This window comes from Phoenix dactylifera, chromosome 3, assembly GCF_051530095.1.
Source record: "Phoenix dactylifera cultivar Ajwa chromosome 3, Ajwa_hap1_PhDact_Kaust_v1.1, whole genome shotgun sequence".
NCBI classification, from domain to species: domain Eukaryota; kingdom Viridiplantae; phylum Streptophyta; class Magnoliopsida; order Arecales; family Arecaceae; genus Phoenix; species Phoenix dactylifera.
The window spans coordinates 44,845,357-44,870,404 of NC_143192.1; the positions used below are offsets into that span (position 1 = coordinate 44,845,357).

The following is a 25,048-nucleotide window of genomic DNA, read 5'->3' on the forward strand; positions in this document are numbered from 1 at the left end:
ATTGACAAACCAATAGTAATAAGCCACGTGTCTCCAATTTAGGTGTATTCATAGCAGTTAAGGGCCATTAAAAGCACGATCACAATCCTGCCAATTGAGGGGCGGTTATAGCTCATTCCAAGCGGAACGACTGTTATCGTATGATCAATGTGATTAAGATCAGCTATGTGCACAATGCGGAGACTGTTAAAGAGTAGTTAAAGCACACTTCTGCCTTACTCGATAACAAGCATCAACCTCTTTCTATATAAGCCACGTGTCTCCAATTTAGGTGTATTATAGTAGTTAAGGGCCATTAAAAGCACGATCACAATCCCGCCAATTGAGGGGCAGTTATAGCTCATCTATATATAATGTTCAAAGGGTTTTCTGGGCTGGGTCTTTGTAATGTGCCCGTCAAGGCCCTAAGTTTGGCTGTTCCCGACCTGGCCTATCTAGTTTAGCCATCAAACTGGCCCATCTATATGAATATTTAGGAATACACACTCAACCCTCAACCAAGCCCGTGCTGTAAGGTGATTTGGATCTAAGGGCTGGGCTGAGCTTGGTTTCAAACGTTTAGACCGGTTAAACATTGGGACAATCTTGGGCCAACAATTGATAAGCCCAATAGCCCAGCTTAGCCTAGCTCGAAGTGAACAATGCCACAGATATCTAACTTAAGCAGATGTTATAGTCATCCAGTATGAAGACTTGTCCTGCTATCAAAAGATTCAAAACCAACCTGAATTGGACTACTGGACCTAAAATGCTCATGCGAAGCCTGAAGGACAAGATCCTAACAATGAAGTCGGGCCAGCATCAGGCTGGAGTGCGAGCTCAGGCTTTGGGTCACAATGTTTGGCCCAAGCCTGATCTAAGTCAACTAGTCCCGGCAGGTCTCGGGCCGATCTGGACCCATTTCCAGCCCTACCTGGACAGCCCAACTTGCTAGTTGAGAAGGGGGTCTTTGAACCCCGGGTTTGTCTCCAGATTTGCTGCTTTGTCGACCCAACTGTTAGACCTTTTCAAATCATGTTCTATGTAGGAGCCACGTTTAGGCTTGCACGTGCATAAAATAAAATTATGCATATAAATAAGAGAGTCTACGTGGCCCAATCACAACGTCGCCGGCCCATTGCGTGGCGTTAGTGCACAATTAGTCATCAAATATTACATGGACTGGGCCATTCATTCGTCAAATTCGGGCCCTGTTTTATTCCCTCTCAGTGCCCCAGAAGAATGAAGAAAACAACGTTGTTAATATCTTGTCTGAAGCACTCGTATAAAAAGTAGAGCTCCTACCTGAAGAACTACCGAAAATTATACAACTCGGAGATACCTTTGAAGGGTTCTCCAGCTACTCCACCAAACAACATAGAGATCCTTCTCATTCTTGATATATAACTTTTCAGATCTCTTGATCCCTTTACTATCGCTCTTTTCCTTCCTCTCGATTTGGCTTTTCTCCGAAGCTCCGCCCACACGCCGGCCCGCCAGGTTCTTGGTTGGCGTCCGGCGATCGCTCGCGCCGTCCGGGAATGGAGGCGATAAGAAAGCAGGCCACGTGGCTCCGGGAACAGGTGGCGAGGCAGCAGCAGGTGCCCTCTCGTTTTCTCTCCCATTCCCCCTTCTTTTCGTTTATTGATGCATCTATCTGGTCGGAGATTGGGTGTATTTTGGGCTTCGATATCAGACTGATTTCTCCCCGGTTTTTCTTCCGATTTGGTTTTTTCCGAACGGATTTGATGCATCTAGGGCAGTTGTTGAACCATTTCTCGATGTTTAGTTCAAGCGTGATTGGGATTTGGTTATTTTGATGTATCTTGGGCCGGGTGGGAGCTTGATAGATTTATTTCTTTCACAGATTCTTGTTTCTAATTATAACTATGATTGTAATTCTCGCTGATTAATGCTTGCCCTTTGTTGGTCTTGGGGAGTCGATTTCTACTGTTTGTGTTTTGTTCAAACCTGAGGGAAATGTGGATTTGACGGCACCTCGCAATTGATATTGTTGCGGTGCTTCCCTTTGATGGTCGGTTCATTTGACATTCACTTCCCTCTGCTCATAATCAGTTTGCTGCTTGTTCCTTTGTCGTTTTAGCTTCTTACCTGTGTTATTTGGAATAGATCAAGTTACGACCTGAAATTTACAAGGCATATAAGTCTTCAAAATGACCCTGAAATTTACAAGTAAGGCATATAAGTAAAACATACCAGAAAAATAGATTTAAATATGTGCAAATTTTGGCATCTTTGCAATCAAAGAAGACGTTGCACCAATTTTTGACTCACTTGGGATCCTGTTTAGGGAAGAATCCTGCTTTTGATAGGATCTTATTTGAACATGTATGGTAGAATTACAAGAAAAATTAGAAAAGTATCTACGTGATACCTTAACTTGTACAAAGAAAAACTCAAGTGAAATAAAAGAACCTCCTGTACAAGAACTTATCCTGGTTTTAGGGTCTTCATGATGCAATCTTCCTTCTTTAGAATTTGGTTCACTTTCTTGTCTATCATGGATTTTACAGCATGCACATTGCCACCGAATTGATGATATATGTGTTGTCAATTTTTACTATTTGGAATTAACCTATGAATTTATTAAAACTACAATCAGGGTACTATGACTCCTGTGATGGGTAGGTGTCATGAATTTTCAAAATTTAACACCACAGCCGCTAGGGTGGGTTCAACTTGAAATGCTGGCTTTTTAGCATTTTTGATTCCTTTACTTTTATATGCATCTTGAAAAATCTCATCATCCATGTATAGACTTTGTTAAGGACAACTTTATCATATGGTGAAACAATTATTGGTTTCCTTTTCCTTTATCTTGCACTACCATAGTATCTTTGATGGTGTTAACTTCATTTTTTTCTTGTCCATATCCACTTCGATTTTTTAACTTCTCTTCTACCAAATGATGTCTTCTTCATGTGGTATCATTTCTTGCATAACTTTACATCTTCTTTTGGATAGTCCAACTTTAATTCTTGCTTGCTTTCCTTCATTACGGCAATCCTTTGTACTTTGTAAACTACAACATGCATGCCATCTTTTTTTTTTGGCTCTTGGTCATCATTGTGTATAAAAGAACCAAGAAACTTTCTTTTTGGGTTTAGTTTTTTCCCCATTAAAGCTCCTTATTTTGTGTTGGCCTCAACATGATCTTTCCGGCCTTGGAATATGAGGTTTTATGTGTTCACACTATCACCTTTTGATCTTACAGCCAAGCTTTGCTACCAGAATATGCATGATCTTTAGACAATGTCACATAATAGAGAATCCTTGTATGATACTGATTCTGAAAGAAATGAAGGACAGGCAAACCCATTGTGATGGATGACGTGTGGGAGGGCTAAATTATGATGGTAAGATTAGTTTGCTATTGATTAAGAACTTAAGAAGAATTCCAAAAAAAAAGATAGGATAGAACACAGGATTGATTTGTCAATTTGCACCACCAAAAATATATACATCTAACTTAGAGCTACAAGAATTATGCCTTGTGATTAGAAGTCGCTGCCATCGTTGTTGCATCAAATTCAAGATTTGTAGTGGGTGTCAATATAGGTTTTTGTTTATTTGTTGTACCTTTAAAAGTGCAAAACATAGAATCGGACAAAAGTAAAGGTCTTTGCTACTATATAGTTATAGCTTTATTAGAAGAAGCCTTTAACAGAGGAAAGAACCCAACAGAAAAGTAAAATATCTGCAAAAGTTAGATCCATATGGAACCCCCTGTGGATGGACATCTAAACCTTTCAAAATCTTAATCTTAATGACTATAGAGTTTTCCTAAACTGAACTATAAGTAAATTGTGATTTTTAATGCTAATAACTCAAAGTAGGAGGGCAAATTCACCCTCGTGATAGCCCTACAAATCAACCCCCTCCCCCCACCCCCAAAAATAAAAATGTTAGTTTACAAAAAATAAAACTAAAACATCGAAGCTGCCACTAGACTTCTAAGACAGCTTAAACTGAAATAGGAAAACTCAATATAAGCCAAAAAATTTGCTCTGCACCAAATCTTCCAATAGAGAATGTCAAATCCAAGATCCAACATAGAGGCCAACCAATTAGCAACAGACCCACTTCAAAATGGAATCCTTTATGAATACCAACAGTGTATGTTTCATGCCATATTCCGTGTGGTTAATGTTCTTTCTGTTGTTGTGGTACTTGGTATGAATCAAAGTTCATTGTTATCGGACCCGTACTCGTACTATCCTATTGCAGTGTTGGTATGTGGTACTGTACCATAAGGTTCGGTGTTCCGAGTATCGGTACGATATGGTACAACATATTGGTTCAGTACTGGTAGTCTGGTATGGTACGGTATGCTCTATATGGTACGGTTCTAACTAGTACGGCAAACTTTGGTAGGAATGATTGTTCCCCTAAGTTGTATGTATTTTTTTACCTAGGGGCCAAACCCATGAGAATTGCAGCTTTCATATCCCCCATGAAACTTGATCCTAGCCTTTTTAGAGCCTTTTGAGTCAAACTAGTTTCCATTTGTCAAAAGGGAAAGCTTCAGCATCAGATTTTTCATTCCCTTAAAGGAACTTTGCCTCACAAGTTCAAATTTTTAGACACTCCTGGAAAACTAGTGTCGATATGACTATGGTGGAACTTTGGAACAAATGAAAGGATAGTCTTTGTAAGAATTGAATTGCCAACTGATAGGGGAAATTCACTTTTCAAAAAGGGCTGTTTTTCTCGAACCTACCGGCAGTGGAGTTCTTTGCTATGCTTTTTCCAGCTTACACCCGTATTTCTTTGAACTTAGATCCAAAACTCCACAACAGTAACGTTAATGCTACCCAAGATAGACCAGTCACCAATTAATTGATTTTAGCAATTGAAAGGAACAAAGGACCGACTTCAGGTTGGTCATAGAGTCCATGGCACAAAAAGTGCAGGACAAATGTTCTTCAAAACTTCAATCTTAGAACCTCAAAGAGCTCTGCCTTAAACCTTATTGAAATTATATCTGCAAACAATTCTACTTCTTTTCTCATATCCGGAGTTTGTCATACTTATCAACAAGTGTATAACTGAAAAACTATTAAGGTTTCTGTTTTCATAGGAAGCACTCATATTTGTAGTTTGTCATACTTATCAACAAGTGAATAGCTGAAAAACTATTAAGGTTTCTGCTTTCATAGGAAGCACTCTGATTAGTTATTTTATTGAGCACACTTCTCAAATGATTAAACAGAACTGAGCAATGAACAATGGACCTAATGGTTCTGAAACCTAAAAAACAGATAGTGAAAATTTTCCTATTGATATAACTTTATTAATTTTGACAAAATTGTTGGAGATCAGTTTGCCTTGGGTATTTCTTTAAAACAATGTTAAAACATGCTTGCTGATAGCCATGACTGTGCTGGGGAAAGAGGTGAATGCCATCAGGTCTTGGGTGCTTCATCTCTTGATACCTTTTGATAAGCAGTCCTGTCCCCTGTGGGAGGTTTCCTTCACGTGTTTGTCACAAACATGGACTTGTAAAAATTAATATAAAATCAAGGTTATGTAGAAGTGTCACAGCTATGAGAATAGGGTGTTTGTGTTCTTTTCTTGTTGTTATGATAGTGGAATAACCTCATTTGGCTAAGAGACCTATGGACCTTATCTCCATAGAACTCCTGGCTATAAAGACCTTTGACTTCATCCTACAGTGACTTTTATATTACAACAAAAGACTGCTGTTGTCTCTTATTTCCACCTTATAGATTTCCTTTCCAGTCAATTTTTTGCACATTAAGGAACAAATATGAAATCATCTACCATTTCATCTTATTTTAAATAATTTTTTTTCTCTTGAAGCATACAAACGAGCTGGAGAAACTCCCAACCTAAGGATTTCCTCCAATTGCCACAAGTTTATCAGATGGGAAACCATATCGAGGCCTATTTTGTAAATAGAAAGCCAAACCAAAGACATGCATCCCCTTTCTATCTTACCCACAGAGAGGCTGCCTATCCATGGACTTTCAGAATTGCCACAATGGTTCATACTTCATAGTTATGATTCTGAGTAACATCAAGGTCATTTTGACTTAATTTACAGGCTGTTCTCAAGCAATTTGGTGCTGGTGGATATGGAAGTTCTGATGGTGTAATTGCAGATGAGACAGAACTTCAGCAACATCAAAAGTTAGAAAAGCTTTACATATCAACCCGTGCAGCCAAGGTTAGCATCTTTTTAGTTTCTGTTGGTTTGTTTTGTTGCAGTTATTTTCTGTGAATGCCTTTTCTTTCTTTCTTTTTGATCTAGATTATGTGAAAATACTTCAATCATATGTTTTCAGCATTTTCAAAGGGACATTGTTCGTGGTGTGGAAGGTTACATCATCACTGGATCTAAACAAGTCGAGATAGGTATGCTTGTGAATTTGGTGGGATTTTTCCCCACAACTTGCCATCTTTTTATTTAAATTTATATTTGGCAATCTTTTACCCAATACTTTTTACTTCTGGTCATCTTTCTACTGAAAATCGTATTTTGCAGGTAATAAGTTGTCTGACGATAGTAGAAAATATGGTGTTGAAAACACTTGCACAAGTGGCAATACTCTATCAAAAGCTGCTTTAAGTTATTCAAGGGCTCGTTCTCAAATAGAAAAAGAGCGCGGGAATCTTTTAAAAGCCCTTGGAACCCAGGTCTGACAATCATTCCCTATCCCTCTAGATTCATCCATTCTCTGAACATTTGCCTGAGGAATTGAAAGGGTATTGAATGTGAGAAACTTGTACTCGTCTATCTCCAATCAGAATTCAGATACTTCCATTTTACTTTTATCTTCCTCATGAGAATGGATGTTTTGCAATCCATTTGCATAAACTGAATTATACAACTTGTGCGGCACTCAAGCCATCTTATTATGCTATTATTAGACAATTTTAACTTATGTCTTATATATTTTATCAGCATATTTTGTTTTATCCTTCTATAGGAAGTTTGCTATGGAGGTTCTTTTCTTCTCTCTTAGAATATAGTTTCCTCTTATAGCATCATCTTTGTTGTTGTGCTAAAGTACAATCTGTAATCTCTCTATGATGACATCATGCTTGTTCCTTTGTGAGTTTAACTTCATATTATAAATGAAAAATACCTTAAGCTTACCTCATTTGCATTAGGTTATTATATTAAACTGTGGATACTTCTGTCTTCTCTTCTTATAATCACTTCAACTATCTCTGCTTTTGTTTCATCTATTCTGAATGACTTGTCCAGTAAACTATTCTATGAGCAAAATACTATTCCTCTTTAGACTTTACCCTCTTAAAATCATTCTCTGAACAAAAATATGCTGATCCCTCCAAAAAAATCTGTTGATTGTGCAACTTCCTTATCCAGAAACCAAATTCTAGCTGCGCCAATGTAGATGCAATATCTTCACTTGGTACTTTTCTTAGTAATCTCTTTAAAGACGTTGTCTCTAAATCTGGACCGCCAGTCCTCTATCTGAAAAAATTATTTGTGCTTATAGAGGATCTTAACCACAATATTCTTTTCCAAGAAGCTAACAAGCTTCTGTAATTGTGGTACAAGCTAACTTCAATATAATAGCAATCCTTCATATACAGTTTAAGGCAACAAATCTCCTTTTCGATCGAGTCTTTTATATTCCTACAAGTTAATGATTTTAAGCTTAACATATCATAATTATGTATTTGTTAACTGCCACTTTATCACAAAGTGGAAGCTGCATAATCTTAATGGTTGTTGCCCCATGGACACTCATGATTTGCTGCTTAGCATTTTGCTTTCTAAGAATGAGAATCTCGAAGGGAGGCAGAATAGTTATTGACAATTAGTGGCATCGCTAGAATAGACCAAATTTGAAGTGAAAGAATGGATAGCATAGCTAAGAACTGGTGAAGTGTGCATAGCGATGGGAGCATTTGCTGAAACCTAACTGTAAACCAGATGATCCCAGAAGTAGCTCAGCTACTTAGTTAAATTGTTCACTAGTGTTGGGCATGTATGATGCACCTGAGAAGAAGAATGGATATCTTTGATTTCTCTAGAAACATTTATATTATATTGTGACTTGCTATAAACATGTTCCCGCTTTTGAGAGGTGCACTTCTTTTGTTTCTCTCCTTCAGAATAAGAATTGAACTGAGTGAAGAGTATTTATTAAAGATGACAGTAGCTTTAGTCATGGGGAGTGTAGTGCTCATATCTGGAGGAGAGATGCTTGGTTTCTTAGTATAAATATGTGGTGATAGTACAGATATGAAGCTCACAGTGTAGCAGCTCTTCAGAGTGTGTGCTTTGCAAGGACAAAATATTTACTCATAATCAAACCTGGAAAACAACAAAAAGGCCTATCTTGGACTTTTGTTGCAAACTGTTGATAGGCCTGACATGGATCATTTCCATAATACTTCATCCACATAAAAGAATGGTTGAACCACTAGGTGAGGTTTGGACAAAATTGTGTAATCAAGATTGAAAATTATGCTATATATTATATGGTGTCATGATTTCACCAACACAACAAGAAGCCCCAGTTGTCATGTGCTGGCTTCGCAAATTTTTAAATTTTTGAAATTAGTTATATTGTAATTTGTAAAGGATCAGACCGCTTAACTTGTAAAGCATGTTAAAGACATTGAAAATTCAATAATCAAGGGAAAAACAATGATCAAATAAATTGTCTTCTTTTCTTTTTTAATTAGAACTGTACATTTGAACTGAAGATATTTGTTGTTTGACAAAACATGATTTCACGCTCTTGCTGTTTCTGCCTGTCAAACATGTGCCAGAATCCGGTTCCCATGTCTATGCCCCCAAAGCACTTGCCTTCTTTCACATGAATGCAGCTAATATCTATTAACAAGAGAATTTCTAATATTTCTAGGACCATTTTCCCACTCTCATGGCCAATTTGCACATCTTGACAGTTTATTGGCTATTAAGTCATGTGCTTAACTTAATGATTGGCTGTAAATTTAACAAACACTTTCTAGCCACTTGCATGAACCTTGATTTTTGATATTTATTTTCATCATGGTCAACACACGGGCAACCTGTGCAGCTCATTAGACTGAATTTTAATGGGTCCTTTCAATGCTATATGGCTTTTGTGATACTGTCACTTTTCCGAAGTTTACTATCCACATATATATTTCCACTAGATCTCTGCTGATCTTTGGTGGGAAGTTCCAACCCATCTTCCTTTGAAAATTGCAAGCATCTGTCTTAATGCTTCATATACCAACATTTCATTGTATGTATTATAGATCTAGAGTCCATAACTCAAATCTGTATGTGGACACCCAAGGCCTATGTTATAACCCCTATACTGTCTTTGCATGTCCATCCATATGATCAACATTTCCATCTAATAGTGCGTTAAGTAATTGGGAATAATATCAATACTTTCAACCTGGGAATAGGCACATGATTTATTCTATTTTTTAGGTTTTGAAATAGGCTTTTCAAGGATAGATTTTCCTCCATAATAGTGGTCGTTGTCCTGGGAAAATTGCTATCTTGATTTATCTCAGATGTCACCTAGGAAATATTCTTGATGGCATCAAGCTAGCTATCCACTTTCTGCCCAAGAGTAAGATTCCGCTTCTATGAGTCTTGACTCTTTGCTTTCAACGCGCTACTTGTGATCAGAAAGGCTTTTGTAGGCATCCAATAAGTTTAAGAAGGGCAAAGAAGATAAAAGGAAGAATGCAGAAGAAGAAGAGGAAGAAATAAAATAACTGATTTTAGAATGGATATTTTTATTGCATGAAGAATCAATTAATTTAATTAGATAAACGCGACAAATAATCTGCCCATAAATGCGATAAATTTGTTATATAAAATTATTTATTAAACCTTACACCAGATACCGGTCTGACCCTAACCAGATAAAGATTAATTGTTTACTTTTATTTGTTTCCAGAAAAACTGAACAATTTATTGAAACCTTAATATGCATTTGACTCCTACCGAGATTTAACAAACAAAAGAAAAGAAATTTAGGATTTTTGGAAATAACGACAAGGGCTGGTCTGGCTCATGACAGTGGAATTGCTTTACGTTGAAAGGTTGATAGCATTTGGCTTTTGGGCTTCCTGTATTTTTGACAAATATGGCTGAGTAGGCTTGTTAATAGAGATCCTTTCCCTGCACCATAGTTGATGGTCTCTTCAAGTACATTAAAATCAATTGCATCTAGACAAACCATTGGGAAATCTCTCACCTTTGACAGAAAGGTGTCCTTGTGAGTGAAAGAAAAAGCTGTTTATTTTGATCTCGAACATATGAAGATAGTGATTACATTTGTTAGATGAGCAGATGACGACGTAACTTTTACATTACCATGCAGACAGTTTTACACCAGGTGATTAGAGAACTTAAGGATAGTCTAGATCTGTGCACATTCTTATTCCTACCATATTATCCATTGCTTTCCAATTTTCTTAGAAAAAAGGGAGCTGGAGTTTGGGAGTTACATACTGACATTTAATTGCCTTACTATTGGGTTCTTATGCAATAACATGTGATGTGGCATTTCCTATATGGTATTATTTGAAATCCTTGCATTCATGATCTAAACTTTTAGTTGGTTCATATTAGAGTTGCATTCATGACACTGTAATATATTAGAGTTATATGGTTGTGTCATTCATCAAATTCTGTATAGATATCAGCATTTTGTATCGTTTCTAAAGGATTATAGAGTTGTATGATTATATCATTTATCTTCATCCAATTCTGTAACAGATTGGTATTTTTGTATTATCTTGGAAGGATTTGTGAAATACTTTTGCATGAAAGTACTAGTTCATTCCTTTCTCATGCTATTTGTGCTTTGCTAATATTATTCTATCGCCAGTAATTCATCTAGCATTCTGAAACCTTGTCTGCCCAGGTTGCAGAGCCATTAAGAGCAATGGTAATTGGTGCTCCTTTGGAGGATGCTCGACACCTTGCCCAGAGATATGACAGAATTCGTCAAGAAGCTGAAGCTCAGGTATTATATGAAACTGCTTTATTACCATTCTAATGGTATTCTAAATTGATCCTATTGCCTTTCTTACTCGCTGAGTTTACCATGGAAAAGTTCTTTGAAGTTGCTTTTGATAGTTGTTTCCTTATCAAATTATTGTCTTGGTCACCTCTAAATAATACTCTAGCTTGTAAAGTATCTTGATTAAATCTTCATGTCTGCTATTCATCCAAGTTGGTCGAATCAATTGTGTATGCTGATGGCAGGCAATTGATGCTTTTGAAAAATACAGAAAACTTAGTGCCTTAGAGCCGTGTAATGTAAAATTAATTATGTTAAAAACCTAATGATAGCATCTTGATGGCTGTCTCTTTGGTTGCGTTAATTTGGTCTCTGTATTTATAAAAAGATTGTTACATGGTTTTTACAATTCATTCACTAAGGCTGGTTCAATTTTAGAAGTGAGTCTGATGTATTAGATTGGGATTGCTGAACCGATTGGATACCCTAAGTTGAAGATTATTGGTGTGACCATGTCTATGGCGAGCAAGTGTTATCTTAATAAGTAGGCTGTACAAATTTGTCTCCATCCATTTATGTTTAATTTTTTTTTTCAAGGATATATTTTAGTGGTGCATGATGTTGCTAACTAGTAACGATTATATGACAAATTATACCTCCAATTTTTATGCACTAATGTCGAATATTGACAAACGAGCTTGCCTGAGGGCATTAGTGACCTCGGTGTTAGGGCACCAATGAGATGAAAAGAGGGTGGGGGGGGTGGGGGGTGGCTGACTATGGATAGCCTCCATAGGAGGCTGACACTATGTACTGTCTGATGTAGTTGCTACCACGAGAGAGTGATTATAACTTTGGCCGACCTGATCTATTTGGGCCACCAAGGCCTATGCATATTGCTTGTGAAACTGTCATAGGGTCACGTAGTGGCTAGGCCTTCTATATGGCATGGCTGAAGGCCATACTTAGGCACTTGACTGGCTGCCTTTTGATGCACTTGTGGGGCCCCGAATCTTCATTCAACATGCCTTTACCATCTCAGCTGTTATCCACCGCTTTGTCCTTGTTGTAACGTCCAAATTAGAAAGATTCCAGCTATTTAAATTTTCATCACACCATAAATTGTTAAATCCTGCAGTAATCTTTGTGAGAATATCTATTTTAAATCCTATCACAGGTTATTGAAGTTTCAAAGCGTCAAATGAAAGTAAGAGAAACCCCCAGCAATATTGATAATATATCAAGGCTAGAATCTGCTGAGGCTAAGCTGGAAGAGTTAAAGTCAAATATGGCAGTGTTCGGTAAGGAAGCTGTTGCAGCAATGACTGCTGTTGAAGCCCAACAACAAAGGTTGACTTTGCAGAGGCTTATTGCAATGGTATTATCTTTATTCTGCATATTCTACTGACAAATTTTTTGTATGATGTTTCTTTTGATGAAATAAGTATGGTAGGCATGGAACTTCACTAATAATTTTCCTTTATGCATTGGAGGTTGAGTCAGAGCGAACCTTCCATCAGAGAATCCTGCAAATCCTTGATCAACTTGAAGGAGATGTATGCAATAATGACATTTCTGTTTGCTCAAAGCAATAAAATTTTAATTGAAAATATTTGAAAATGCAATATATAAATTTATTACATTGTTAACTTAATAATTTCACAGATGGTATCAGAGCGTCAAAGAATTGAAGCATCTCCAAATCCAGTCATGGAAAACTCTATGCCACCACCTCCATCATATGAAGAAGCCAATGGAGTGTTTCCTGCCCCTACAGTTGATGGATCAACTGAAACCGTGGAATACTTTTTAGCAGAGGTAATTAAACTGTAGCTTTTCTATGATAAAAAATGTTGGATTATTTCTATCTTGTCATAGTTTATATAATTTATGTGTTTTTTGTCCTTTGCTCTGCAGGTTATACATTCATATCAGGCTGAGACAGATGTGGAGCTTAACTTATCGGTCGGTGACTATGTTGTTGTAAGAAAGGTATTTATACCCTACTTGTAATGCTTGCTATACGATGACAATTTCGTACTTTCATCATATCCTGTTAGAGAATATTAAGCAAAATATTTCATTGCGATATGTGAAGTGTTACATGCAAATCAGGAAAACAATTGAGATGTTATTGAAAGCTGCAACAAACACTTTTTGTTATGAGGGCTCGAATTCTTGTAATAGAGAGAGAGAATATGGACCTAGAGAAAAAATGGTTTTGTTATTCGAGTGATTGAAACAGCTCTTTTTAACAGTTTTGCCTTTCCTCTTTTGTTCCATGCACATCATGTTTTCAGTAACAATATATGCATGATGACTATTATGATAGTGATATGATAGCCATAATGAAAATTATTTGTCAATATTACTGTTGCAGCTACATTCATGCTTCCATTCATCCATCATTCCATCCTTCCTTCCAACAGAGAATATAACGTATTGAAGTCGACTTCTTAAGTCTCAATACAATCTCACACTGTTGTGCTTTAGTGTACCCTATCTGCTAAGCAGCTTATGGACTCCTTATGAACTTGCTAGCTTACTTGTTTATGACCCATTGTCAAAGGTTGGTTTTGGGCATGCTGGCCATATATAGTCGAAATCCCTATCTGCATTGCAAGAAAAAAATTCTATGGAATCTTCCTTCCTTTCAAAGAAGAATGTGACATATCGAAATTTTGCTGCTGCTTAAGTTTCAATATAATCCCTTATTCTTGTGCTTTAGTGTACCCTATCTGCTAAGCAACTGAAGGACTCCAAATGAACCTGCTAGCTTAGCTCTATGTGACCTGTTGTCAAAGGTTGGTTTTAGGCATGTTGGCCATATGTAGCAGAAACCTATATCTGCATTGCAAGAAAAAATTCTCAGGAATCAGACATGTCTGAAGCCCACCCTTCCAATTAAAATGTACTGTAATGTATCAAATTGACTGCTTTGTAAGTCTCAATGTAGTCCCACAGTCTTGTGCTTTAGTGTGTGCCATCCTAAGCAACTCATGGACTCCAAATGAACCAGCTGGCTTGCTTGTCTAGGACCCATTGTCAAGGGTTGGTTTTCGGCATGTTGGCCGTATATAGTTGAAATCCATATTTCATTGAAATAAAAAATTCTCAGGAATCAGAAGGGTCTAACATTTAACATGCACCTGTAAACAAATATGGACCAGTCTCCACATAATGTAGATGCAACTATCTCTTTTGTTTGAAATGCCCACCAAATTACATTTGCAGTACTTCTATATCCTTTGTTTCATTTTCTGAAGACCAATTGTGGATTCGCTCTCTATTTAATATTTCCATCTGGAGCCTAAGCAAGAAAGTAGCCCTAGCTGTTGTACTTTCTAACATAAGGCCAAATGAGCTATTCTAAAGTGCTATAACTTTTCTCAACTCGTTTTTTACAGCCCCTTCCCCAGCCAGAGGGTACCATCTGGTGTTTGTTGCTCCCCAAAATCTAGAAGAGTAAACAAAACAGACCTGCATGAGTCAGCCAATCATATTATTGGAAAATTCTATTTTACCGTTTATTCATTGTACAGTTTACATTGCTTACAGGATTTTTCTGTATACTGCTGAAGTTTATCTAATGTAAGTTCTCTTTTGTATATTAGTAGATAATGCCATATTCTCATATTTCTATCCAAATTTATGAGCATCTATTCTATGTATTACAGTTCCTAAATCCTCGAAGCTATAATTCCTGATGAATCAATTGCAAGGTAGGATATTAGCTTGTGCTTCAGAAAAAAATGGTGTTTTATTTAGTTCAAGAATGTGAAGTGTCATCAGTCATTGCAAATACATGGAACATTAAAGTGGATGATCTCAGGACTTTTGAATTTATCCTTCTACATGCTTGCTACGTAAATTGGGATACTCTGTTAAGCTATGTTTGTAGAATTGCTGTAACAAATCTGATTTACTCGTGATCATTCACAGGTGTCTGGTAATGGTTGGGCAGAAGGTGAAAGCAAAGGAAAAGCTGGTTGGTTCCCTTATGAATACATTGAAAGACGTGAACGTGTGCCTGCAAGTAAAATTGCTCAAATTTTTTAGCCAGGCATGGGAGAATATGGGTTTCATAGAGAAGCTTCTATCAAGCTCTCTGTGTTCGCAGGTGCCTACGTTTCAAACCTTGAAACTGCATCTTTCTTTTTTTTTTTTTCATTTTCTTCTTTTCTCTTCCTTCAGTTTGGAGTCTCTGTTCCTCTAAAGATGGTCCATTTTGTTTAGTGATGAAGGATTGCCGTCTTGTACTTCTTTTTGCATTGTTAACCAAACTATGAAGGAGGCAATGTTGTTTATGATCAATCAATCCAGACTAGTTTTGGGTTGGTGATATAGGTAGGCTCGATTCCACAGCCTGAAGCTATAAGAACTGGTTTGGCATTTTTAAGAAAATGATCGATAAAGGTGTTTGGGCAGCTTATTTAAAATGAATCTGGCTAGGTTAAGCTGTTTTTTGTTGGATGACATAAGCTGCAAAAAGGCCAAGAAATAGGTGTAAGTTGTTTTGGTATGCTAAAATAAATTGAAGTGACATATGAAGTTGCATATAGCTCCGTGAGTTCCTTGTTGCCGAGGGCCTTCAGCCTGTATTCATTTTGTCCATGTCGATTGCCACAGAAATATTTGCGGCACTAGAGTCATTATCGTGCGTTGCCACATTGTTGTAATGAGTGGTATGTGACTGAGCTTGAGCTGATCACTTTTGTTTGAATATTTTCATACATAATGTAGCATGGTAAACTCAGAGTCCATTTTGTTTAATTGTGTTAATACCATTATAATCCAAGGCCAATTGCTACCATAACATTTCCACTGGGGAAATCCGAGCTTGTAATCTTGTTTGACTTCTAGGGTTTTTGTGTTCTCCATCGCTAATCTCTTGCTACCGTGTTGTGTGACAACTTGGGTTGAACTTAACTCCACAATTGGTTCATTGGATTGAGTAGGGTTGGTTAGGATTGATCCTAATTGGAGTTGAACCTGAGCCTAACATAAGTCGAAATAAATCTAATCCAACTTAATCCAACCAAACCTGATATATAATAAATAAATGATTTATATTTATATTTTTAACTCATATTTATATTTTGTATAAATTGTTTATATAATTATATCTTTAGTCTTGTTAAATCATGTAAGATGTATTTATTGAAATTGATAAATGATTGATGTCTCAATCTGACAAATATGAATTCAATAAAAAATATATTTCAAACCATTCCCTTGTCTTAAAATACAGAGTGTACAGCTTCTCTCAAATTTGATTAATGTGGCACAATCTAACTTGACCCAATCTAACTCTTGTGATTCTAACATCATGTAAAACTCTTAAAGGCCAAACCTAGAGGGAATTTTTGGATGACCAAGTGCTATTTATGTGAACACATTACTCAACCATGAGAGGGTAAATTATAAAGAGGAAAAATTTGGAGGGTTGGAAAGGGAGATACCAGGCGTGTAATTATGAGAAATCATTTAGAGTTCAATAATAGTGAAAGTATCAAGAATGGTATGATTTTCCTTTGACTCATCCTACTTTGACCAATACTAATGTTCATGTGTGTGGATGATGTTGACAGGATAGGATGATTAGTCAGCTATGGAACCAAAATCTTATTTTTTGATAATACTCAAGATATGGATGGGGAGTAAAATTGTATTCAGTTGCACTAAATTCAATTATCAATTTGGGATTCTTGGCATGTTGATTAAAGATGTTGTCTAGAATTAATTGCTCTAATACCAATTTATGGATCAGGTTCACCACCCAGGATCTTTTTTTCGTAAATACTAAGAAATGTAATTTTTGTTGTCACCATGGAAAACTGAACACAAATCCTCTCGTTGAATGATGAGAGGGCAGACTAGCTGAACCAAATTTTATTGGCTATGCTTTTTTCTTAACTAACTCACTACTTTGTGCATATATGAGAAATATGTGCTAGTGCAAATAATAGTAGCAGAAGATGATGAAGAAGAAAAAGAAGTGGAAGAGTTGCAAGATATAGACCAAGTATCGAGGCTTCGTTATGGTTTAATATCTTCAGTATTTTGGGGCAAATAGGATGTGAACCAAATTTTATTGGCTATGTTTTTTTTAACTAACTCTTTGCTTTGTGCATTTACAGTAAATAATGTGCTAGGATTCAGATTGTGCAAACAGTAGTAGCAGAAGATAAAAAAATAGTAGTAGAAGATTAAAAAAATAGAAGAATCGCAAGAAATAATAGGGGCGTTGCGAGAATCGAACTCGCGACCTCTCGCACCCGAAGCGAGAATCATACCACTAGACCAAACGCCCTTTTATACTCAATAAGTGAATTTATATAGATTATATATAACAAATTGAGATGGATAGCTCTCTTTTCCCGGTCCAGCTTAAAACCACCATTGCAATCATCATCATCCCAGCAATCAAATGGCCTCGTTCGCCTCCATCTCCCCCGTCCCCCCTCCTCCCTCCTGTCCTCTCTCCCTAAAACCCTCTCCTCCTTCCTCCTCTCCCCTTCTCCTTCGCTTCCTCTTTCTCGTCCCACCCTCCTGCTCTCCCGCTCCCATCGTCTCTTCCCCACCATCTCCACCCCCATCCCCTCTCCCCCTCTTCGTACCCTTTCTCACGAGCTATGCGATGAAGAATTCGAGCTCTCCGTCTCGGACGTGGTAGCGGGCGACGAGGTAGAGGAAAAAACCGTGCTCTCCGACAACGAAAGAAGCGAAGGAACGGAACCACCGGGCAGTGCCTCGCTGCCGAGCTACCCGTCCCCGAAGCTGAGCGTGAAGGAGAAGAAAGAGCTGGCTTCGTACGCCCACAACCTCGGGAAGAAGCTCAAATGCCAGCAGGTTGGCAAGGCCGGTGTCAACCCCTCGGTTGCTGCCTCCTTCATCGAGACTCTCGAGGCCAATGAGCTCCTCAAGGTTCTTTTCCTTCCATCCTCCCAGTAAAATCGTTCCTTTTTCCACTTTTACTCTTAAAGTTCCGAGATTTATGTCCTAAGTTTCGGGGATATGGAATTTCTTTTGTTCATCTGGTAACTCGGGAAAGAAAAAAAGAAAAATGTGTTTCTTTTTTTCAGTAAATAACTGGCAATAGGATCGGAGCTTCGTGGGCTGTCTCGGTTTTTCATCTACGTGTTAGAATATCAAGGATGGAGAAAGAAATCAAATTGGTGATTAATATTTCCATAAAATTATATTCGATTGATAAATTCGTGAATGTGACTTTCACTGTCAACTCCTCCGGGGTCATGCTTTCACATACTTATTATAATTTTTCTATGTCAATATTCGGTTATTTAGGCAGGACGATAAGTATTTAACAGGGATTCCTATGACCTGTTGATTTTTGCAAATCTACTTGTTAATAGGTCGTATTATTCGGTAGGGTTTTCTAGTTGGACCTGTAACAGCTATGCATGAGTGGGTTAAATATAGTGGACTTATGTAGCTATAATTGCACTCAGGCTTGCAATTGATGATTATCCATATGTTTTCAAACTAGAAGAGGTATCAGGTTGTACTGAAGATGGTCATCCGGTCATGTCTATGTAAAGGAGTGCAGCAACTGACCAGTTTGATGTTTCTATTTCTTGCCTCTTATTGGGCATGAATTTAGTTTGGAGGTTATAATAAAACATGCTGGTGGAATTTTGTCTTATGTTTAAATTTCTCATAGTTATTAGTCAAATTATACTTATCAGGAAAATAAGTTATACCAAATGTCTTTCCATTTGATATTAGTTTGGCAGACCTAGAGGATTTGGTTTAAACTTCTACCAAGCTCGTCCGGATATTGTTGTTGTAGATTTCCAACTGAGGTGTTCTGTAGTTGGTATGAGGTCGCATTTTATGGAAAGCCCCCTTACTTTTCTGAGTCAGTAATGATATGTTTAAGATGTGGATTGAACTTGGTAGTTTTGTATGAATGAGATTAAAGGTTTCTCAGAATCCTACATGCTTCATGCTTGTGATGATGCCTTGTCCTTCCGAGTAGCAAAATTTAGCAGAGGAAGACTTGGAAAAGTGAGCAAAGCACTCTAATGGGATCATTCCACCAGACATGTAATGACACAAACTATTTCTAGTAAAAGTGCTTTTGCCTTAATCTAATCTTAACATTTATGCCTTGTTGTTGAGCTATGTTTTAAATTCGAGGTAAAAGAAGATTTCTCAGTTTTCACGAATGCAGGCATCCAGTGTTTGGTAGTGAATACAAAGAGCTGAGCAAGTAGGAGTATTGATCAGATTAGGGAATCATCACCATGGAGGAGATGATCATTGAAATGGTTGCTTGGGTTTCCATCAATTGCAGTAACCTGAAAAGTTTTTGAGTTTGGATGAAAAGACTTGGGGGAAGAGGATTAAAGGATCAGTTGAGGATTTGCTTTACTAGAATCCTTGAATAAAATGAAGAATGGGACAACAGCTCAGAAAATGGAGACAAGAACTGTTCATCAGATGGATTCAAATGGTGCACAGTAGAGATGATGCAAGACACTCAAATAACATGCAAATTAATGCTATCATACACTATTTGCACATCCAACTTATCGTGAAAGGTCTTTATAGGGATAACTTGATAGATGTAAAATGAAATCGTGAAAGGTCTTTATGGGGATAACTTGATAGATGTAAAATGAAATCCTCTGTGGTAAGATTATAAAATCCAGAATGCTTCCCTTCAACAGGATCTATTTTTTTCATAGGGCCTTTAAGGCAGTAATTGCTTGCTCACAGGACCAAATACTTTAAAATGATTTTGTAAAATGAAGTCCATAGGCTAATAATCCATAATAAAAGCTTATGTTTATTCATATTTTTTACATTGCCAAATCTATGACTTGTATTTAATTTTGAAGAAATAATGGATGGCTTTTAAAAAGGCTGGTGCAAGTGAATTGGGGCTTGCCCCAATGCGCACACCATTCTGCTTAGCAACCAAACTTTCACACCCCTCCGTTGAGCTACCAAAGTTTCAGGGTTCAATTCATTGGGGGTGAATCCTCAAAAATATAGACCTTGGCCATTATAGTGTGGGTGGTCTCCTCCTTCTGTCTCAAGAAAATTAGGCTGGTAAACTGAAGAGAATAAGAACATTGTCCAATTTTGGTTTTTTGACTTTGTATTCAATTATAACTATGGACTAACCATAAAAGTTTTGATGAGAGAAAGGATTTTAGCATGCTCATTGGCTGGATAATGTTGTAATACAAAATGACATCTTTGATTTGGTCTGGTTTAAAAATGAATTTCTCAGTAAGGACATTAAGAAAAAGTTTTATGTCTTGGTTCGATGAATTGGAGTAAATCATGAAATGTTTTGTATCACCATTTCTCTATTTGAGATGGGTAAGGGACAATGTCAAATTTTCCGCTTGACAAATTTTCTTTTTAATCTTTTGTTTTTCAAGTGTCATTTAGATCTACGTCCTGGAGACTCCGAGTTAAGACTTGTTGGGACCTGGGATACTAAGGCCATTTACACATCTTGTGGCAAAACCTAAAGTGACTTCATAAACAACTTATTTCTTTTAAATATTTAAATTAGGTGGGTTAATTGTGGGTATCCTGTTTGGGAGCAAGGGGCATGTTGCATATGCCATTCAATTGTGCCTACAAGAATTGACAAACATTTTCATATTTAATTCTTTACTAAACATTTTCTTCTAATGAACAAGTAGTTGGTAGTCAATCTGTTCAGGTACATTACAATGAAGTGGTTATATACCTTGGTTAGAGAGATCGTTTAATGAGGTCAGGTTTTATTAATGTGCGTGCAGTGGGGAAGCTTTTAGCTACAATCAGCCTTAGTGTGTCATTGTCAGAGCCAGGCAGCATATACTTTGAAATGGGCATTCTGTAGTCTAGATTGAGGAGGTGAGTTCTTCTCCTCTCTGTAAAATTGGTGAGCACTAATCTTGTGTGGTCCATGTGTCCATATTTGATGTTGATCCACCTCTAATTTATGAGTAAAAACTTTGTCAAAGGATTTTGATCTTAAACCTTTTAGTTTGAGGTTCCACAAAAATGCTGATCAATTTGAGATCGATTTCTTGCCATTGTCAGTGGAGTATTCACAAATGAGATAAATTCGTGCATTGTTCCTCAAAACTTTTCCCTCTTATATCTATGAAGCTGTATTGCTAAAACTTTACTTACAAGAATAAAACGTCCATTAAGGTTTCCCTCCATGGTCAATAATGTGTAGCAACTTCCTGATGGCAACTGGTAGGGTGCAGAACAGTGGTGTTTGATACCATATATATACATACTGAAGACGATAATCAAGAATAGAGAAGATAGGTACAGGATGTGATCTTACTTAAACACGGTTTGTCATGTTGAACAGCTTTCATAGAGAATATGGTGTTCTTAGATGGTTATATGCATAGTTCATTAACTTAATTGCAGTATATTTCACCTTAGCTCCTGCATCTCTTTTTTTCCTGTCTACATTTAGTTAATAGTTTAAATTAACATACATATATGACATGCCATGTAGTGTAATAGCATACTCAGGCACTAGATTCTTTCTGATTACTGCTACTACTACTCTCTCTATCCCTCTCTCTATCAGTTCCGCTAATAATCTTCGTACTCCAGGCAATGAATTAAAAATGCACATATGTCTAAAATTTTGATGTTAATCTTGCAATATTGGTCCTATGAAGGGTTAACAAGCCCTCACAATATATGCTTTCAGCATAATCTATTACACTTACAGTAAATGTACACGACATGACTTTATCCCATAAATCCAGTGTTTGTTTGTAGATCTTACCTCTCTATTGGTTTTCCATCTATGTGCTTCAAAGCGAGCAGGACTAGAGGAGAATTGTGCATGAAAGTCCGAGTTGGGCTTACTCTTTTTGTCCCCCTCTCTCCTCACTCCTCCCCACCCTGAGCTAGGTCTAGGTTAAATCCGAAACCAACCTAAAATACATCTGATTTTATGACCAAGTCATCCATATTTACGGTGACCCGTTCAATTTCCATTTTCCAAATATTGTGCGTCTATGCTCATGCAAAACATTACCTGTGAACCTGCATGCTATTCCTTGTATTGTTCTTCATATGCACATTAAAAATGTGCTTGTATAACTTCTATGTTTCTGCTCGACAACTTACAGCAAGCGGCTCACTACTTGTCCTTACGATGCAAGCAGCTCAAAGTGCACGGAAGCTGCCCAGGAGAGCTAAACGATGTGGTAAAACAACTTGAAACTGCAACTGGATCAGTTGTTGTTGGTCAGATTGGGCGGACAGTGATTCTTTACAGGCCTAGCCTCACCAAAATGAAAAGAAAAGAGACCCAGAGTGCCAGAAATGGATCAAATGCGAAGTCGACAAAATCTGGCATCACCCAGAAGATGCAGAAGAAAGGTCAAGTATTTAAAGCATCTGCTCGTGGACAACGCTAGAGACAACACCATGTTTTAGCTCCTTTCATACTCCATGCCAGAAATTGGGTAGCTAATCATGCTGATCTGCTCTGAAGCAGGAAGCTTGAGAGCAAGGTGCTGTTCTTTTTCCCCATACGCTAATGAGCATCATGTCGGCAGCAAGTTATTATCTCTTATGCACTTTTACTGGGGAAATTGTTAAAAGAAAAGGAGAATTGGAGGCAAGATGTGTCAGTTTTCCCAACTCTGCCCTATGATGTAATTATCATGTAAGTGTACTATCGGATAGGAGGCTTGAATCTCATATGCATGTAATAGTGTCATTTTGATCTGCATGTCTCCTGCTAATGATTGTCTTTTTTCGTTTTCGTTTTTTTAATGTCTGTTCTTATAGCTCATTATTCTGGCAGTCGTGCAAAACTTTATTTTTGCTTCTATGGTTGTTACGCCCCGGATCCGACATCGCGAGTTGGGATTGCGGCAATTGCTGCATACTTATAGAAAACTCTTCCAACAAGTATGCAAGACAATCTTATCATGATATTATAAATAAACAAAAAAAAAAAGTTAAAATAATTAATAGTCAAATTTTAATTTAAATAACTAGAATTAAAATTTGACATCTCACAATCAACATCAAACTTTAGTTAAATTCTAATAAATTAAAGATGTCAAATTTGGCCTTTAGTCACTTTTCTTGTTATAACGAGCTTTTAGTCACTTTTTCGGTAATAACCCGTGCCATTTTGGTTCTCAAAATCTAAAAACAAAAAGAAAGGATAATGAGCTTGATCACTCAGTGAGGAATGAATATCTTAACTGGATAATTCATATAATAACTTAAGATATAATAGTTGAACCAGTGTAAAGGCATAAATAATTCTGCTTTAAAACACAAATTTTTTAAAATCCGTATCTTTTAAATGTTCATATATATAATTATAAATTCGATTCTAAATAGTTTTTAACTATGACCACACTTATATCTTGTGGCTAGGTCAGAAATAGAACTACACTTATATTCTGCAGAGTGGGTTAGAATACTACACTTATACTTTACGGAGTTTGACAGAATACCATATTTATATTCTGTGGTGGGGTCAGAAGCAGGATCAATAAGCTCAATAGTAGCTAGAGTGCCAATGCATATCTTCCAATTTGCAAGGTTCAATACGTAGTCAGGCTGAGAGTTCAAATCTGATACATGTCAAAGTTCAACGTATGTATATCATAATCTAATCAAAATATGTAGATATGATGTATGATCAGTAAACAATATAACAATATTCTAGAAAAAATTACTCTGAATTGTATATCTATTTTTCATTCAAATCGCCATATCTAAAATTCATAAATCACATATAAATCAATTAACAATTTATTCGATGCAAAAATAATATTATTTAAAAGAAAAATGTAGAAAATATAGATCATTATTTATCTTGCCAGCGAAATCGAATTATAGGTTCAAATAATTTTGACAATTCCTCTTAGTACCTAAAACTCTCACGAGCGCTCAATTGAAATCTTCGGTGAGCATCGTAAGCCAAGATCGTTAGAAGTTAAGAGAAAAAGAAGAAGGAATCCATGGTGGTCTAGCGGTGGTGATCGGCAAAACTTCTCAATGGAAAGGTGAAAGTGGGTATGAGGATCTTTAAATAGCCACTGGAGGTTAAATTTTATAGCTCCCGTAGAAAATTGGGATGGAGGATGAGTTCGTCTTTTAGTCCAAGTGACTTGGAGTAGGGCTTTATCTTTTTTTTTTTTTTTCCCTCCAAATCTTACTCTTATATGTGGGCTAGTCTAGTGGACTAGATCGTGTTCATTATTATTTGGGCTGGGTGTTACAATTTAAGGGCAGCTATATCTGACAGCAACCACCTAATCGTGAAGCAGACGGAATTTGGACTTGGAGTAGGGCTTTATCTTTTTTTCCCCTCCATATCCTACTCACTCTTACATTTGGGCTAGTCAAGTGGACTAGACCGAGTTTATTATTATTTGGGCTGGGTGTTACAATTGCAGGGCAGCTGTATCTGACAGCAACCACCTAATCGTGAAGCAGACGGAATTTGGACTCAGCAATCACGGCCATAGAAAACTGTTTTAAAGTGCAACTGAGCAATCACAGCCATAGAAAACTGTTTTAAACTGCTTTATAAATTCATGGAACATGTTCATTTGTGATTTGAGCAGGTACCTGCTTCTATAAATCCATTTTTCCTCTTATCTGCAGTTTGTGAAAATCCTCTCAGAGCAACAAGCGTAAATGAAAGTTTAGTTGAGCTTGTCGTCGTGTCTCCTCGGCCCTCGGCAGTTTCCTATCTAAAATGTGATATTTCATGACTGACAGTATGGATTATATGCTTTTTTTTCCCTCGGTACCTGGTGCTGGATTGCATGCTCAAACCTCCACGGAGTTGAAAGTTTGTTCTTTGGATGGAATACTTCAATTCTTATCCTTTTCTCTTTGTCGTCGAGAGATTTTTCTGCTATTGAAATTTTCTTTTAGAAATTTGTACCTTTATCTTTTCAAGAGCCGTTACCAAAAAAAATAAAAAAACTTCAACAGCCAAATGCATTCTTAAAATATTTCAACTTTTAATATTTAAAAGTTTCAAGTGAAGAAAGATAAAATCATAAATAAAAGCCTCC

At 37.0% G+C, this 25,048-nt stretch overlaps 2 protein-coding genes and 1 non-coding gene across 4 annotated transcripts; 2 read left to right on the top strand and 1 right to left on the bottom strand.

Moving 5' to 3' along the window:
• Window positions 1-1,179: 1,179 nt before the first annotated feature.
• Window positions 1,180-15,386, top strand: LOC103708484 (SH3 domain-containing protein 2-like). Of its 2 annotated transcripts, XM_039121387.3 has the most exons (11): window positions 1,211-1,580; window positions 6,068-6,190; window positions 6,309-6,378; window positions 6,509-6,660; window positions 10,884-10,985; window positions 12,160-12,360; window positions 12,476-12,538; window positions 12,648-12,800; window positions 12,900-12,974; window positions 14,660-14,704; window positions 14,925-15,386. In XM_039121387.3, the coding sequence occupies exons 1-10, from the start codon at window positions 1,521-1,523 to the stop codon at window positions 14,687-14,689; spliced, it is 1,029 nt and encodes a 342-aa protein (XP_038977315.3). In that variant the 5' UTR covers window positions 1,211-1,520; the 3' UTR covers window positions 14,690-14,704; window positions 14,925-15,386. The 2 variants fall into 2 exon arrangements, with proteins under 2 accessions (XP_008791647.3, XP_038977315.3); XM_008793425.6 differs by lacking the exon at window positions 14,660-14,704 and having other exon boundaries at window positions 1,180-1,580.
• On the top strand, window positions 15,048-22,761 carry LOC113462233 (uncharacterized). The gene is made up of 3 exons (XM_039116118.3): window positions 15,048-15,102; window positions 17,353-17,909; window positions 22,121-22,761. The coding sequence occupies exons 1-3, from the start codon at window positions 15,048-15,050 to the stop codon at window positions 22,409-22,411; spliced, it is 903 nt and encodes a 300-aa protein (XP_038972046.3). The 3' UTR covers window positions 22,412-22,761.
• Window positions 17,224-17,295, bottom strand: TRNAP-CGG (transfer RNA proline (anticodon CGG)). Its single transcript has one exon. It is a non-coding gene; the product is annotated as a tRNA-Pro (tRNA).
• Window positions 22,762-25,048: the final 2,287 nt, after the last annotated feature.